Source organism: Salvelinus fontinalis, chromosome 21 (genome assembly GCF_029448725.1).
Source record: "Salvelinus fontinalis isolate EN_2023a chromosome 21, ASM2944872v1, whole genome shotgun sequence".
NCBI lineage: Eukaryota > Metazoa > Chordata > Actinopteri > Salmoniformes > Salmonidae > Salvelinus > Salvelinus fontinalis.
In genome coordinates, this window is record NC_074685.1 from 13,334,913 (window position 1) to 13,352,065 (window position 17,153).

The following is a 17,153-nucleotide window of genomic DNA, read 5'->3' on the forward strand; positions in this document are numbered from 1 at the left end:
TGTGTGTGTGTGTGTGTGTGTGTGTGTGTGTGTGTGTGTGGCTAACTAGTTGGGCAGTGATGTAACTGGACCTGGTCTGAGGAAACAGTTGATTAAAAATCAGAGAAAGGTGATGCAGAGAGAGAAACACACACAAAAACACTTGTATGTTCTCTCTGCGTCCATTGACTGATTCTGTGTGAAATGTGTCTGCTTGTCCAGGAAACCTTGGCATGGGATACAGTAGGCTGGCTAGACTACAGTAGGAATGGCTGTTTTATAAGAAGCAGTAATGCTATTGGCTGTGATGGATGAACTGGGAATGGTGTTACAAGCTGTACTTCCTGGTATTGTCAATAAAGGCCAAAGGTCAACTACTTTCCAGCATGCATTAGGGATCCCAAAGTGGAAAATAACCCAATAACATTTATTTATGGGGTACCTCATATATCTGACTGTCTATCAGTCTGTCCGATGGTGTGCAAACTCCACTGATGACAGGTTAGCTAAATGCTACATTACAGCCTCAAAAGGAATATGGGCTGTATAAAAATGCTTCATGAAAGGTAAGTAATGTAAGTAAGTGCAGTCAGTGCAGTCAAAAACGTGATTTTCCTGTGTTTAAAAAAATATATGTCCACGCTATGACGTTGGAATAGTACTGTGAAATTGTGAAAATTATGACAATGCCCTTTTAGTGTAAGAGTTATTTGAAAAGCCCGCCAGAAATGTCAGACTGTTTTGGTGGGATGGAGTTTTGGCCATGTCACCAGGCAGTAAATTACCTTCAGATGCAATATGTAACATTTTGGGCAATCCAACAAAATTCATATAGAAATGTGAGTTATAGATCTGTCGTTCTCATTAGAAAGCGAGTCTTAGAAGTGGTAGATCTGTTCTATGTGCACTATTTCTATGCTTCCCATTCTTAAGTTTAGTTTTTGCCTCTTTTTCATTTTAGTTTTGTACACCAGCTTAAACAGTTGAAAATACAATATTTTTGGTTATTGAAATATATTTCACAGTGGTTTAGATAGTACAATGAGTCTCTACACTACACATTGCTTGTTTTATCACATAAACTGAAATTCGGCAAACAATTAGACTTTTAGCAACCAGGAAGTGGCAAAGTGATTTTTATTTTATATTGCACCTTTAATAGAAAAATAAGAAAGAGAGTTCCAAAACTCTCTGCCAATAACAGCTAGTTTTTGGTTTGGTCCGCCCTATGGGAGTCTTAAACTGGCTTTTCTAAAAAACACCTCATAAACCCAGAGCTTCGCTTCTCCTCTGGTGGCTGTGTGTGCACACAAGCAAGTGTCCGTACGGGTGTGTGCGTTTCTGTGTAGGGCAGGGTAGGGATAGGCAGGGTAGGTGGGGAGCATATCGTCCAGACCACATCACATGTGCAGAGGGTGTGTGTGTGTGTGTGGGGGGGGGCACATCTGGAGCTGGTTGCTGCTGACGCCACATTGGCGAGTATAGCAGAGGAGGGGGGAGAGGAGGAGAGGAGAGATGAGGAGAGGAGGGGGACAGGAGGTCCTAAACCAGTGGTTTATTTTTAAGAATGGAATAAAGCAAACAATTGTTTCTAGTTCCGACCCAGCCAGCCCCGTCTCCAGCCCCAGACAATCAGCTTTACACACCATTAAAGGGGCAATCAGCAGTTGCTACATACTTTTTAAAACTTTCAATTCATAATATGTACCATAGGAAGCTGGTGGGAGAAGCTATTGAAGGATGGCTCATTGTAATGAGCCCATCCTCCTATACCTCCTAACACCAGCATCCACTGATATGTACCTATTGATTCTTGACGAATATAACTTCAAATGCCTCATGTTCTTAGCTCAACTGTCATACCCAATCAGAAACAAAAATATAAGCTAATTTTACTACGTTTGTAACAAAGTAAATGTAAACAAATGCTTTTCAGCCTCCAAACATGGTTAAAATTATTCTTTTGATATCATTGATGGTCAGACCTTGCATCCACAGCTCTGTTTATGAGAGTACTTACTTTTTACCAAAACAGGGGTGGGAGTAAGCTTTATTATTGTTTCAACTGCTGATTGCCATTTTAAGGAAACTCTAACACTGTGTGTGGTTACCCTCTAGAGAATGCAGTTCTGAATGCCTGAGAATTGCGGAGCCCCAAACACACATCTACTATCATTATAAGGTGCCCATAGATCTGTCCCAAACACAAGCATACTGATGCACATACACATGCATGCACGCACACCGGATGTTACTAGCTGTAGCAGGCTCAGTCCAGTCCAGTCCAGCTGACCACAGGAGAGGAAATAAGAAGATATGTGTGTGTTTAGAACATAGCAGACAGTTCGAGAGGATACCCGCTGTAGCCACAGAACAGGGGAACAGAGAGGACAACTAAATACAGAAACACACAGACATCCCATCTGAGCTAAAGGCCAAAACCACACAAACAGCCTCAGCCCAGGTCCTCTCCCCAGCCCCAGCCTCATCACCCAGCCATCGCCGTCTCCCCAGCCATAGCCCTCTTCCCAGCCCGGGCCTCAGCCCGGGCCTCTCCCCACCCCTAGCCTCAGCCCTATCACCCAGCCATAGCCCTCTCCCCAGCCCCAGCCTCAGCCCGGGCCTCTCCCCAGCCCTAGCCTCAGCCCGGGCCTCTCCCCAGCTCTAGCCTCAGCCTATCACCCAGCCATAGCCCTCTCCCCAGCCCCAGCCTCAGCCCTATCCCCAGCCTCAGCCCGGGCCTCTCCCCGGCCTCAAACTTACCAGCCTTGTCAGGGCACAACAGCCCTCTCACACCACAGTAGACTGTGAGACCCGTGACTTCAGCCTCTGTGGTCTCAGCCTTTACCATGTCACTGATCACAGCTGTCACTGTAACCCAGACACACACACACACACACCCCTCATACACATATTTCGCACAAGCATATGCACAAACAAGCATACGACGACATCAAGTCATGACCACTACTGCTAATTAAACACTTTAACCAGGCCAGCCGAGCTGTGTGAGTTCGGTCTTCTGGTTCAGCCCTGTATGGTCAGGCTGACATTGGTAGAGCAGTAAAATGGGAGTGTGTGTTGAATGTGGCTTTATATGAAGCTGTTTTATAAGGCGTTACCCAAGACGACGTCGGACCACAGAGGGTGACATGAGGAACCAAAATGGCTGCTAAGAGAGGCTGAGAGAGAGAGAGGAAGATGGAGAGAGAAGAGCGGGGGTAGAGTCAAAGAGAGGAGAGTGGAGATGGACAGGATGAAGGATGGGTGAGACTACCAAACCCTTTAAACCACAGTTCTAATATAAGGAAAATAACATCCTAAAATAGGATTTAAATTATTAAACATTTCTGGAAACCTGTAGGAACATCCGGGAACAAGCCTTGTTAAAAACAGTAGAAACATGTGATCACACCTGTATGTAGATGGGAGAGAAAGACTGGGTGCATATAACCACCTCTCCAGTTAAGCTGGATTCACTCCCCAGGCAGGGATGAGCATGAGTGATGACCATGCCTGCCTCTCTGCTTCGCCACTTTTTCACTCTCACTAACATACGCACAGTATCAGCTAGCATTAACTAAAACATGCACCCAGCTCAACTAAATACAGGACCTTCCAGCTGTCGAACCCTAACATCACATTACACACCCACTATCACCTCATATTCTCTTAATCAACAATCTCCTTTCCTCTCTGCCTCTCTCTAGTGACAGTATGCCACATGTTATTTGTCACATGCTTCGTAGACAACAGGTGTAGACTAACAGTGAAATTCTTACCATTTCCAACAATGCAGAGTTAAAGTATACATAAATGGTAGTCCAGTGTGTGTGCATAGTCAGTGCAAGAGAGTTAGTGCAAAAATGGGTCAATGCAGGTAGTCCGGGAAGCCATTTGATTAGCTTTTTAGCAGTCTTGTTTTTAAGTCTTATAGCTCGGGGGTAGAAGCTGTTCAGGGTCCTGCTGGTTCCATACTAGGTGCATTGGTACCGCTTGCCATGCGGTAGCAGAGAGAACAGTCTGTGGCTTGTATGCATGCGTGTGTGTGTGTGCAATAATGTGTAAGCTATATGTAAGCTATATCTGTCACGACTTCCACCGAAGGTGGCTCCTCTCCCTGTTCGGGCGGTGCTCGGCGGTCGTCGTCGCCGCCTACTAGCTGCCACCAATCCATTTTTCCTTTTCGTTTGTGTCTGTCTGTTTTGTTTACACCTGTGTCCTATTAGTTAATTTCGGTGGGTTTATTAACCTCCGCTGCCTGCTAGTCTTTGTGCGGGATTATTTGCTGTGTTTGCTCTTTTAGGGGTACGTGTTTGCGACAGTTTTTTATTTTCTCACAGTCGTTGTACCGTTGGTACTGTGTTACGAGTAGAGGTTTCTCCTCCATGTGTTTCGTGATTTTCCCTGTGTGTGGCGACTTCGTTGGGGTGTGTTTCCCCACCTGTTGTTGTTGGGTTGGGACTTTATAATAAACGACTGTGCCACTGGGACTTCCTTGCTCTCCTGCACCTACCTCTTCTTAGGAGGCACCTAACAATATCTGAGCTTAGCGGAGAGAGGAGAGTGTATTTATAAAGGAAGTGGGTTCTGGGCTGACTGAAGGGACATTCTCTGTTCTTCAAATAAAACTGCCTGGCTTTGTAACCTCCACATTCCCGAGCTTGTGGTCTCTCTCAGAGGGAAGGACTGAGGCAAGACTTCATCCATACCTTTTGAACCTGCTAAATCAGTACGCTTTAGAAATAAAATAAATCACAAAAAAATTGTTTCCAAAGATCTATCAAGACCTTGCACATGCTTGCCTGCCTGCACCATAAGTGTGTGTGTTTTCCTCCCATGAGCTCATGCTGCAGGAGAGTGTTCAAGCAGACAAGGCCTTGAGGAAGGAAGGGAGGAGACCTGAGGGGTTTAGGAATGGAACGTGTCCCGCCCTTTAACCCCAAAACTAAGGATTCCAGCCCACACCACAAAAGGCAAACCATCTCTTTGTCTTTCTCTCTCTCTCACACACACACACACACGCGCCACACCATTACCCACAATGCACACCAACCAGGGGTTACCTAGCTATCCCTCTGTGAATGGCGTCGCTGACCCTCAGTACTGCATGGTTGGGAGGGAAGGGGCACATACATGCACGCATGCATACATACATGAGCACACACACACACATACAAGTATAAGGCCACACACAGAGCACGATCATCTGTGATGTCATCGGAATTAAAGCTTCTCCACCACACTCAAGGATACACTGTAAATACAATGCTTTACCATGCATTTTACACACACAATCTAGCCCAGTATCAAGACTCTATTATTATTGTGGAGTTCACTGACTTGTGACTGTTTGAATCTCACCAAAATAACAGTTTCACAGCCCATATTCTACAGAGAGAGAGAGAGAGAGAGGAAGAGGAAGAGAGATAGAGACTTTGTGTCTCTGCCCCTCCAAAAATAGCTAGTTGTTTTGGTATGCCATTTTCAATTCTACTAAAAGATAAGAAGAATACAAATAGGAAGAATTGATGCTGAGTTATATCATGAGAGTTCTTGGTTTTGATGAACAGCCATTCTACCTATGATGTGTTTGTTTGTGTTCAGTAATTAGCATATCCGTGCCATCGCCCCCTCTGATTTGACCACAGGCCACAGGACCCCTCTGTGGTCCCGCCCCCACAGCCTCATGCCAGCAAACAGGGTCTCCCACCCACAAATCCGACACACACAGACAGAAACACACACGCACTTCCCCATCCATCACGGGTCGTTAGTGAAAGCCACATCCATCCAATCAGCTCTATGGTTTGTCTATAGAAACAAATCAAATCAATCAAATTGTATTTGCCACATGCGCCAAATACAACAGGAATAGACTTTACCATGAAATGCTTATTTATGACCCCTTTCCCAATAATGCATAGTTAAAAAGTACGAAAATTTAAAAAGCTAATATTTACACAATAAAATAATGAGTGTAAGGAGTACCAGTACCGAGTCAATGTGCAGGGTTAAGAGGTAGTTGAGGTAATATGTACATGTAGATAGGGGTAAAGTGACTAGACAATCAGGATAGATAATAAACTATAATAAATTCATAGTGTTTGTGTGTGTTGGAGTGACTGTGTGTAGGGCCCTGTGAGTGTGAAAAAAAAGATTTCGATATATAGATCAACTCAGATAGTCCGTGTAGCCATTTTGTTAGCTCTTTAGCAGTCTTATGGCATGGTGATGGAAGCACTTCAAGAGCTTGTTGGTGTCAGACTTGATGCACCGTTACCGCTTGCTGTGCAGAAGCAGAGAGAACAGTCTATGACTTGGGTGGTTGGAGTCTTTAAAGATATTTGGGCCTTCCTTTCACACTGTCTGATATAGAGGTCCTGGATGGCAGGAAGCTCAGCCCGTGATGTACTGGGCTGTCCGCACCACCCTCTATAGCACCATGCGATCGAGGGCGGTGCTATTGCTGTACCAAGCAGTGATGCAGCCAGTCAAGATGCTGTCAATGGTACAGCTGTATAACCTTTTTTTAGGTTTGTTCCTAAAAGGCAGGTTTCAAACACAAACCTTTACAATAAGGTACATTCCAGTTACCCTACACACCCTTGTACGTGTGCATCACTTTATGCGTGCCTAGTCTGCCAGGGCCATCCTTCCAAATCTTGTCTCTTTAACTCAAGTTTCCGAGGGTAAAGCATGGCAAATATACGTGCGGATCACTTAGAGGAACCGTCAACATAAAAACACAACAAGATACTAAAAACAGGCTAGAGCCTTTATTGCAAAAGACATAAAACAGTAATTATACAGTGATAGCGTGAAACAAAAAAAAAATACTTTCCACAATGATAAAGTGTAGCACCATGTGATGGAAATCCAACCCCAGGCACGGAGAAGATGCCCATGTAGGATAATGTACATGTGGACCCATTAAAGTGAGACTCTATATAACTTTTGCCATGAACCTCAGATATTGCAGATAAGCGCATGGGTGCATTTCACACTGCTGCAACACGATAGCTGCGAGACCAAAACAGCGAGAAGTTTAGCCTCACACTGTTTGTTGTTGCAGAAGTCGGCCCGAATCTGCCGTATCTACCTTCAAAATAAATATATTATTTTACAAACATGTAGAACCTTTTACGCCATATATACAAACATGTGTACTAGAACTAAAACATTCCTGGGTCTCGTTTCATATTCACTCCTCATGTCAGAGGAACAACCACTGCCCTCAGGTAGCTAAGTGACTACTAAGGGTTGATATAGTATTGGACAACTAGTCTCTTCTGAGAATTCAAAAATCAGTGGTGAGCTACACAGGGGGTTGGGAGGTGTGACTTAAGGACCAGGAGTGTATGTTTGTGTGGGGTTATCCTACACTCTGAGACATGTGCAGTAGGGTTATCCTACACTCTGAGACATGTGCAGTAGGGTTATCCTACACTCTGAGACATGTGCAGTAGGGTTATCCTACACTCTGAGACATGTGCAGTAGGGTTATCCTACACTCTGAGACATGTGCAGTAGGGTTATCCTACACTCTGAGACATGTGCAGTAGGGTTATCCTACACTCTGAGACATGTGCAGTAGGGTTATCCTACACTCTGAGACATGTGCAGTAGGGTTATCCTACACTCTGAGACATGTGCAGTAGGGTTATCGTACACTCTGAGACATGTGCAGTAGGGTTATCGTACACTCTGAGACATGTGCAGTAGGGTTATCGTACACTCTGAGACATGTGCAGTAGGGTTATCGTACACTCTGAGACATGTGCAGTAGGGTTATCGTACACTCTGAGACATGTGCAGTAGGGTTATCGTACACTCTGAGACATGTGCAGTAGGGTTATCGTACACTCTGAGACATGTGCAGTAGGGTTATCGTACACTCTGAGACATGTGCAGTAGGGTTATCGTACACTCTGAGACATGTGCAGTAGGGTTATCGTACACTCTGAGACATGTGCAGTAGGGTTATCGTACACTCTGAGACATGTGCAGTAGGGTTATCGTACACTCTGAGACATGTGCAGTAGGGTTATCGTACACTCTGAGACATGTGCAGTAGGGTTATCGTACACTCTGAGACATGTGCAGTAGGGTTATCGTACACTCTGAGACATGTGCAGTAGGGTTATCGTACACTCTGAGACATGTGCAGTAGGGTTATCGTACACTCTGAGACATGTGCAGTAGGGTTATCGTACACTCTGAGACATGTGCAGTAGGGTTATCGTACACTCTGAGACATGTGCAGTGGAGTCAGCATCTCTTCAAAGATGGCTCCCTTCACGTTGGAGCCCCGAAGGTTAGCTTCCTGTAGATCACATCCAGACAGGTCACAGTTCTGAGAGAGAGGGGGAGAAAGAGAGGGAGGGAGCTATGTTTGAGAGGTGTTTGTGTGTGTGTGTGCTTACCTCTAGGTCTGTGCCAGCCAGTGTAGCTCCTCTCAGGTTGCAGTTTTTCAGCTTGGCGTTCTTCAGTGTGGCAACTCGCAGGTTGATACCTGTCATCTGACTACCCTCCATGTCCACCCCCTTTAGGTTGGCACCTAACACACACCATCAATACAAATCCAAGTATGATCGAAAAGGTATTGAACCTTGCTCGTCCTTGCAATTTAAGTGTGTGTGTGTCGAGTCAAGTCAAATTTGTTTATATGTGCGTGTTACCCTCCATGTTGGCTTTGACTCCAGAAGGGTCCTCAAAGTTACACCCTCTCAGAGACGCACCCTCCGCATTAGAACACAGCATCTTAACACCCTGTAGGTTAGCTCCCTGTAACACACACACCTCCGCATTAGAACACAGCATCTTAACACCCTGTAGGTTAGCTCCCTGTAACACACACACCTCCACATTAGAACACAGCCTCTTAACACCCTGTAGGTTAGCTCCCTGTAACAAACACAATGCATTTACACACATCAAGGCAGGCTGAGGACAGGTCTGCCCGCTCCAGGTTGGCACCACTGAGGTTGGCATGAGTGAGGTTGGCAGCTCTCAGGTTGGCCATCTTAAAGTTGATGTAGCGCAGGTCCAGGCGAGACAGGTCTGCACCGCTGAAGTTCAGACCCTGTGTGTGTGTGTGTGTGTGTGAAATAGAGGGAGATCAAAGAGGACAGTGTCAGACAAGATAGATCATAGCCACTGAAAACAGATACATTTTGGTGAGTGTGTGCTACCTGACAGCGCAGCTCTGACTTGGTGGGTGTGGCCAACAGGAAACGTACAAACTCCTTCCTGGTTAGAGGGGAGTGGTCATCAGCAGGCTGGGAACTCTGGGTAGGAGAAAATATGGTGTAGTTAGGATAGACAGGCCTCATGCACACTTACGGTATTCACACACACACACCTTGATCAGGTTCTCCAGTTGCTCAGCCAGCTGCTCAATGCCGAAGAACCGAGCCTCCTCCAGGACCCCTGAGACAGAGAAAGAGATGAAGTAGCTATTAGTGTGCGTGTGTAAGTCCAGTGTGTACATTGTGAGTGTGTGGCATACCCAGTGGGTTGATGCCGTCATTGATGATGAGTTGTCCGTGTCTCAGGTAGTTGAGGATGGGTTCAAAGTAGCCTGGACTCCTGTCTATCAGGTAGGCACCCTGGGAGTCCTGTTTATTACCCCACACATCTACACACACACACACACACACACACACACAGAATTCGGGACATGAATAATGAGTGGAGGAGACAGGCAGTGAGTGGTGCATTGTGGGAGTGACATCATCACCTTTGTCTCGGAACATGTGGGCCAGCATGCTCACTGGCTCTTTACTGACCAGAGTGCTCCTGAGGAGAAAACACACCACACAGGTTATGTGTATCAATAGAATGGAGTGGACAGACTGCGAGGTTGTCATGGTTACCGTGTGGTGGTGAAGCAGCAACCCCCAACGTTGAGCGTCAGCCAATCAGTGTGAGTCTGGAACCAGTCTGGACAACCAGGGTCATCCTGGGGGTCTGCACACTGTGTCTTACTCACATCTGAGGGAAGTCATACAGATAGCAAGTACATCCCACCCAGATAGAAGCACAGAATATCCCACACTGTACCTCCTGATAGAGCTGTTGAGAGGTTGTCGTCAACTTACCATCAAAGGAGTCGCCCTCAGACACATACAGCACGTCATCATCCCTGCAGAACACACACACGCACGGTGTTAGCAGTGAACAGAACTTTGTCCTGCCTAGCTAGCTGAGTAGTTCTGCTATGTCGCCAATTTCGAACTCACCTTATAAGCGTTATGTCGTCTATAAGACCGCCTGTACCGTTATAAACGCTGGAGGCTCGGATTCCCAGTTTACTGCTAGCGACGGACAGCAGGTCTGTCAGCGATCCATACAGCGCCACAACCTACGGGAAAATACACACGAAGCCCACAGATACAACCCTGCGACAGTATATATCTGGCGATGTACACTGACAAATTACGAAACTGCTGGCAACCTAGCGCACCTACTGTGGTCAGATGAGATGTAGCTAGCTACAGCAGTAGCTATGCAGAGATGTTATCTGTGCTGCAGTTCATATAGAAAGGGATCCGATAGGGTTCTCGGAAACTAGCTTACCTTGCCATTGGAAGACTTTCCGTTGACAAACAGAGTGACTCTCTTCATGATAGTTCTGGTTATTTAGCTGCTCGGCTGGAGTCAACTAGCTAAAGACACCCGTTTCTGATTTTTTCGATTGGGACCAAAACATCCGCATTAAAATAAAAAGCTTGAAAAAGTGTTGCAACGATGTCGTCCAATCAACGATTAAAGAGTGAATGTTGTCCAATGGCGATGAATGAGGGGGTAACTCACATGCAGTTACCGAGATGTCATTGGTAAAAATAATTTTTTCTAAACAATGAATGCTTCCTTTCCTCGCTTCCTGTCCTTAAAACTTTTAGTTTGGTGGTGGAAAAATAATTGTTATCGAGCAATAATGACAAACGTCCTGGCATTGACAACTTAGATGGAAAGCTACTGAGGATGGTAACGGACTCTATAGCCACTCTTATCTGTCATATATTTAATCTATATCAGCTTGCTGCCAACTCTAGGCAAACTGTTGGAAAAAATTGTTTAACCAAATTTTTCTCTGTGAACAAATTAACAAGACTTTTAACATGCATATAGAGAATGGCACCCAACGTGTACAGCACTGACACATATGACTGATGATTGGTTGAAAGAAATTGATAAGAAGATTGTGGGAGCTGAACTGTTAGATTTCAGTGCAGCCTTTGATATTATTGACCAAAACCTGCTGTTGAGAACGTTGGTGTTATGGCTTTTCAACCTCTGCCATATCGTGGATTCAGGGCTATCTATCTAATATAATTCAAAGGGTTTTCTTTAATGGAAGTTTCTCTAATGTCAAACATGTAAAGTGTGGTTTACTGCAGGGCAGCTCTCTAGGCCCTCTACTCTTTTCGCCAATGACCTGCCACTGGCATTAAACAAATCATGTGTGTCCATGTATAATGATCAACTATATACACATCAGCAACCACAGCTAATGAAGTCACTGAAACCCTTAACAAAGAGTTGCAATCTGTTTGGAATGGGTGGCCAGTAATAAACTGGTTGTGAACATCTCTAAAACTAAGAGATCTGTATTTGGCACAAATCATTCCCTAAGTTCTAGAACTCAGCTGAATCAAATCAAATCAAATTGTATTTGTAACATGCGCCAAATAAAACAGATGTAGACCTTACAGTGAAATGCTTACCTACAAGCCCTTGAACAACAATGCAGTTTTAAGAAAATACAAAAAAGGTAAGATAAGAGCTATTGTTGTCTTAGCTAGCTCTCCCAATCAACACCTGTGATTGCTTTATGCCTCACTTTACGTCTCTCTAAAATGTCAATATGCCTTGTACGCAGTTGTTTAGGACAGTTATCATTGTTTTAGTTTACTGCGGAGCCCCTAGACCCACTCAATATGCCTCAGATACCTCCTTTGTCCCACCTCCCACACATGCAGTGACCTCACCCAGCATAACTAGCCCGTCCAGAGATGCAACCTCTCTTATCATCACTCGGTGCCTGGGTTTACCTCCACTGTACCCGCACCCCACCATACCCCTGTCTGTACATTATGCCCTGAATCTATTCTACCACGCCCAGAAATCTGCTCCCTTTATTTTCTGTCCCCAACGCACTAGACGACCAGTTTTGATAGCCTTTAGCCGTACCCTCATCCTACTCCTCCTCTGTTCCTCAGGTGATGTGGAGGTTAACCCAGGCCCTGCATATCCCCAGGCACTCTCATTTCTTGACTTCTGTAACAGAAAAAGCCTTGGTTTCATGCATGTTAACATCAGAAGCCTCCTCCCTAAGTTTGTTTTACTGTTTTACTGCTTTAGCACACTCCGCCAACCCTGATGTCCTTGCCGTGTCTGAATCCTGATTTAGGAATGCCACCAAAAATTCTGAGATTTCCAAACCCAACTACAACATTTTCCGTCAAGATAGAACTGCCAAAGGGGGAGGAGTTGCAATCTACTCCAGAGATAGCCTGCCATACATAAGTTCTGTCATACTTTCCAGGTCTATGCCCAAAAAGTTCGAGCTTCTAATTTTAAATATGAATCTCTCCAGAATTAAGTCTCTCACTGTTGCCGCCTGTTATAGATCCCCCTCAGCTCCTAGCTGTGCCCTGGACACCATATGTGAATTGATTGCCCCCCATCTATCTTCAGAGTTTGTTCTGTTAGGTGACCTAAACTGGGATATGCTTAACACCCCGGCAGTCCTACAATCTAAGCTAGATGCCCTCAATCTCACACAAATTATCAAGGAACCCACCAGGTACAACCCTAAATCTGTAAACATGGGCACCCTCATAGATATTATCCTGACCAACTTGCCCTCCAAATATACCTCTGCTGTTTTCAATCAGGATCTCAGCGATCACTGCCTCATTGCCTGCATCCGCTATGGGTCCGCGGTCAAACGACCACCCCTCATCACTGTCAATCGCTCCCTAAAACACTTCTGCGAGCAGGCCTTTCTAACCGACCTGGCCCGGGTATCCTGGAAGGATATTGACCTCATCCTTTCAGTCGAGGATGCCTGGTCATTCTTTAAAATACATTTCCTCACCATCTTAAATAAGCATGCCCCTTTCAAAAAATGTAGAACTAAGAACAGATATAGCCCTTGGTTCACTCCAGACCTGACTGCCTTTGATCAGCACAAAAACATCCTCTGGCGGATTGCACTAGCATCGAATAGTCCCCGCGATATGCAACTTTTCAGGGAAGTCAGGAACCAATATACGCAGTCAGTCAGGAAAGCAAAGGCTAGCTTTTTCAAACAGAAATTTGCATCCTGTAGTTCTAACTCCAAAAAGTTTTGGGACACTGTAAAGTCCATGGAGAACAAGAGAACCTCCTCCCAGCTGTCCACTGCACTGAGGCTAGGTAACACTGTCACCACCGAAAAATCCACGATAATTGAGAATTTCAATAAGCATTTCTCTACGGCTGGCCATGCTTTCCTCCTGGCTACCCCAACCCCGGCCAACAGCTCCACACCCCCCGCAGCTACTTTCCCAAGCCTCCCCAGCTTCTCCTTCCCCCAAATCCAGATTGCAGATGTTCTGAAAGCGCTGCAAAACCTGGACCCGTACAAATCAGCTGGGCTAGACAATCTCGGACCCTCTCTTTCTAAAATTATTATTGGAAAGTTGCCGCGGTCATCCCCCTCTTAAAAGGGGGTAACACTCTAGACCCAAACTTTTATAGACCTATATCCATCCTGCCCTGCCTTTCTAAAGTCTTTGAAAGCCAAGTAAATAAACAGATCACTGACCATTTCGAATCCCACCGCACCTTCTAAGCTGTGCAGTCCGGTTTTTAAGCTGGTCACGGGTGCACCTCAGCCACGTTCAAGGTACTAAACGATATCATAACCGCCATCGATAAAAGACTGTGCAGCCGCCTTCATCGACCTGGCCAAGGCTTTCGACTCTGTCAATCACTGTATTCTTATCGGCAGACTCAACAGCCTTTGTTTCTCAAATGACTGCCTCACCTGGTTCACCAAAAACTTCTCAGACAGAGTTCAGTGTGTAAAATCGGAGGGCCTGTTGTCCGGACCTCTGGCAGTCTCCATGGGGGTACACCAGGGTTCAATTCTCGGGCCGACTCTTTTCTCTGTATATATCAACGATGTCACTCTTGCTGCGGGTGATTCCCTGATCCACCTCTACGCAGACAACACCATTCTGTATACATTTATCCCTTCTTTGGACACTGTGTTAACTAACCTCCAAACGGGCTTCAATGCCATACAACACTCCTTCCGTGGCCTCCAACTGCTCTTAAATGCTAGTAAAACCAAATACATGCTTTTCAACCGTTCACTGCCCGCACCCGCCCGCCTGACTAGCATCACTACTCTGGATGGTTCTGACTTAGAATATGTGGACAGCTACAAATACCTAGGTGTCTGGCTAGACTGTAAACTCTCCTTCCAGACTCATATTAAACATCTCCAGTCCAAAATTAAATCTAGAATTGGCTTCCTATTTCGTAACAAAGCCTCCTTCATTCACGCCGCCAAACATACCCTCGTAAAACTGACTATCCTACCGATCCTCGACTTTGGCGATGTCATTTACAAAATAGCTTCCAATACTCTACTCAGCAAACTGGATGCAGTCTATCACAGTGCAATCCGTTTTGTCACCGAAGCCCCTTATAACACCCACCACTGCGACCTGTATGCTCTAGTCAGCTGGCCCTCGCTACATATTCGTCGTCAGACCCACTGGCTCCAGATCATCTATAAGTCTATGCTAGGTAAAGCTCTGCCTTATCTCAGCCCACTGGTAACGATAACAACACCCACCCGTAGCACGCGCTCCAGCAGGTACTATATCTCACTGGTCATCCCAAAGCCAACACCTCCTTTGGCCGCCTTTCCTTCCAGTTCTCTGCTGCCAATGATTGGAACGAATTGCAAAAATCACTGAAGCTGGAGACCTATATTTCTCTCACTAACTTTAAACATCAGCTATCTGAGCAGCTAACCGATCGCTGCAGCTGTACATAGCCCATCTGTACATAGCCCATCCAATCTACCTACCTCATCCCCATATTGTTTTTATTTACTTTTCTGCTCTTTTGCATACCAGTATTTCTACTTGCACATCACCATCTGCTCATCTATCACTCCAGTGTTAATTTGCTAAATTGTAATTACACATCTACTATGGCCTATTTATTGTCTTACCTCCTCACGCCATTTGCATACACTGTATATTGACTTTATTTTTTTCTATTGTGTTATTGACTGTACGCTTGTTTATTCCATGTGTAACTCTGTGTTGTTGTTTGTGTCGCACTGCTTTGCTTTATTTTGGCCAGGTCGCAGATGTAAATGAGAACTTGTTCTCAACTAGCTTACCTGGTTCAATAAAGGTGAAAAAAATAAATAAAATAAGAATAACAAATAATTAAAGAGCAGCAGTAAATAACAATAGCGGGGCTATATACAGGGGGTACCGGTACAGAGGCAATGTGCAAGTAGGTAGAGTTATTAAAGTGACTATGCATAGATAATAACAGAGAGTAGCAGCAGCATAGAAGAGGGGGGAGGCTTAATGTAAATAGTCTAGGTAGCCATTTGATTAGATGTTCTGGAGTCTTATGGCTTGGGGGTAGAAGCTGTTTGGAAGCCTCTTGGACCTAGACTTGGTGCTCCGGTACTGCTTGCTGTGCGGTAGCAGAGAGAACAGTCTATGTCTAGGGTGGCTGGAGTCTTTGAAAATTTTTAGGGCCATTCCTCTGACAACGCCTGGTATAGAGGTCCTGGATGGCAGGAAGTTTGGCCCCGGTGATGTACTGGGCCGTACACACTACCCTCTGTTGCGCCTTGTGGTCGGAGGCCGAGCAGTTGCCATACCAGGCAGTGATGCAACCCGTCAGGATCCTCTTGATGATGCAGCTGTAAAATCTTTTGAGGATCTAAGGACCCATGCCAAATCTTTTCAGTCTTCTGAGGGGTAATAGGTTTTGTCGTGATCTCTTCATGACTGTCTTGGTGTGCTTGGACCATGTTAGTTTGTTGATGATGTGGACACCAAGGAACTTGAAGCTCTCAACCTGCTCCACTACAGCCCCATTGATGAGAATGGGGGCGTGCTCGGTCCTCCTTTTCCTGTAGTCCACAATCATCTCCTTTGTCTTGATCACATTGAGGGAGAGGTTGTTGTCCTTGCACCACACGGTCAGGTCTCTGACCTCCTCCCTATAGGCTGTCTCATCGTTGTCGGTGATCTGGCCTACCACTGTTGTGTCATCGGCAAACTTAATGATGGTGTTGGAGTCGTGTCCTGGCTGTGCAGTCATGAGTGAACAGGGAGTACAGGAGGGGGACTGAGCACACACCCGAGGGGCCCTCGTGTTGAGGATCAGCGTGGCAGATGTGTTCTTACCTACCCTTACCACCTGGGGGGTGGCCCGTCAGCAAGTCCAGGATCCAGTTGCAGAGGGAGGTGTTTAGTCCCAGGGTCCGTAATCTGGTAATGAATGGTGTTGTGTAAAACAAGTTGAGGAGACTAAATTACTTGGTGTTACTTAAGATTGTGAACTGTCATGGTCAAAATATATAGATTCAATGGTTGTAAAGATGGGGAGAGGTCTATCCGTAATAAAGATATGACACCAGACTCCACAAAGCAAGTTCTGCAGGCTCTAGTTTTATCTTATTATTAAATATGTTTCTTATAAGAAACTGTTTTCATAGTCAACTTACACACAGCACTGACACACACACACTTACCCCACTAGACATGTCCCCACAGGTCCAGAACAAATTCAAGGAAATGTAGAGTATTATACAGAGTCATGAGTTCTCCCTTCCATCTTATATAGCGCAAGTGAACAGCAAACCTGGTTTAAAAAAAATTATAATAAAGTAAAACATCAGGGCACAACGCCTCGCCCTCATGTGACGTCCTTGTTATGTGTATGTACTGACATGTATGTGTAACTGTTAGATGCACACATACACTACATGTTGTTTTTAAATGTATGCAAATTGAAAAGTAATTTTGTCTGTCTTTTTTGCTTTATGTCAGACCCCAGTAAGACTAGCTGTCGCCATAGGAGTTGGCTAATGGGGATCTAATCAATCACATCAAACAGAGAGAATGCAGAAA

At 45.3% G+C, this 17,153-nt stretch overlaps 1 protein-coding gene across 5 annotated transcripts; it reads right to left on the bottom strand.

The window, feature by feature from the left end:
• Positions 1-6,736: 6,736 nt before the first annotated feature.
• On the bottom strand, positions 6,737-10,821 carry LOC129818226 (BTB/POZ domain-containing protein KCTD9-like). 5 transcript variants are annotated; one of them, XM_055873963.1, is made up of 12 exons: positions 10,561-10,819; positions 10,224-10,345; positions 10,083-10,126; positions 9,858-9,975; positions 9,722-9,780; positions 9,491-9,619; positions 9,344-9,411; positions 9,174-9,269; positions 8,915-9,064; positions 8,661-8,766; positions 8,406-8,539; positions 6,737-8,305 (listed from the first exon to the last, which is right to left on the bottom strand). In XM_055873963.1, the coding sequence occupies exons 1-12, from the start codon at positions 10,606-10,608 to the stop codon at positions 8,219-8,221; spliced, it is 1,161 nt and encodes a 386-aa protein (XP_055729938.1). In that variant the 5' UTR covers positions 10,609-10,819; the 3' UTR covers positions 6,737-8,218. The 5 variants fall into 5 exon arrangements, with proteins under 5 accessions (XP_055729938.1, XP_055729936.1, XP_055729937.1 ...); XM_055873961.1 differs by having other exon boundaries at positions 6,737-8,368; XM_055873962.1 differs by having other exon boundaries at positions 6,737-8,335; positions 10,561-10,815.
• Between the last annotated feature and the right edge of the window lie 6,332 nt (positions 10,822-17,153).

Bases quoted from the DNA above. Each gene is read 5' to 3' on its own strand.
- LOC129818226 (XM_055873960.1), bottom strand. From the start codon at position 10,608: ATGAAGAGAGTCACTCTGTTTGTCAACGGAAAGTCTTCCAATGGCAAG. The intron at 9,781-9,857 runs GTAACCATGACA...TTTTCTCCTCAG, and splicing joins TGCTGCTTCACCACCACACG to GAGCACTCTGGTCAGTAAAG. The intron at 9,412-9,490 runs GTATGCCACACA...TCTCTGTCTCAG, and splicing joins TGACGGCATCAACCCACTGG to GGGTCCTGGAGGAGGCTCGG.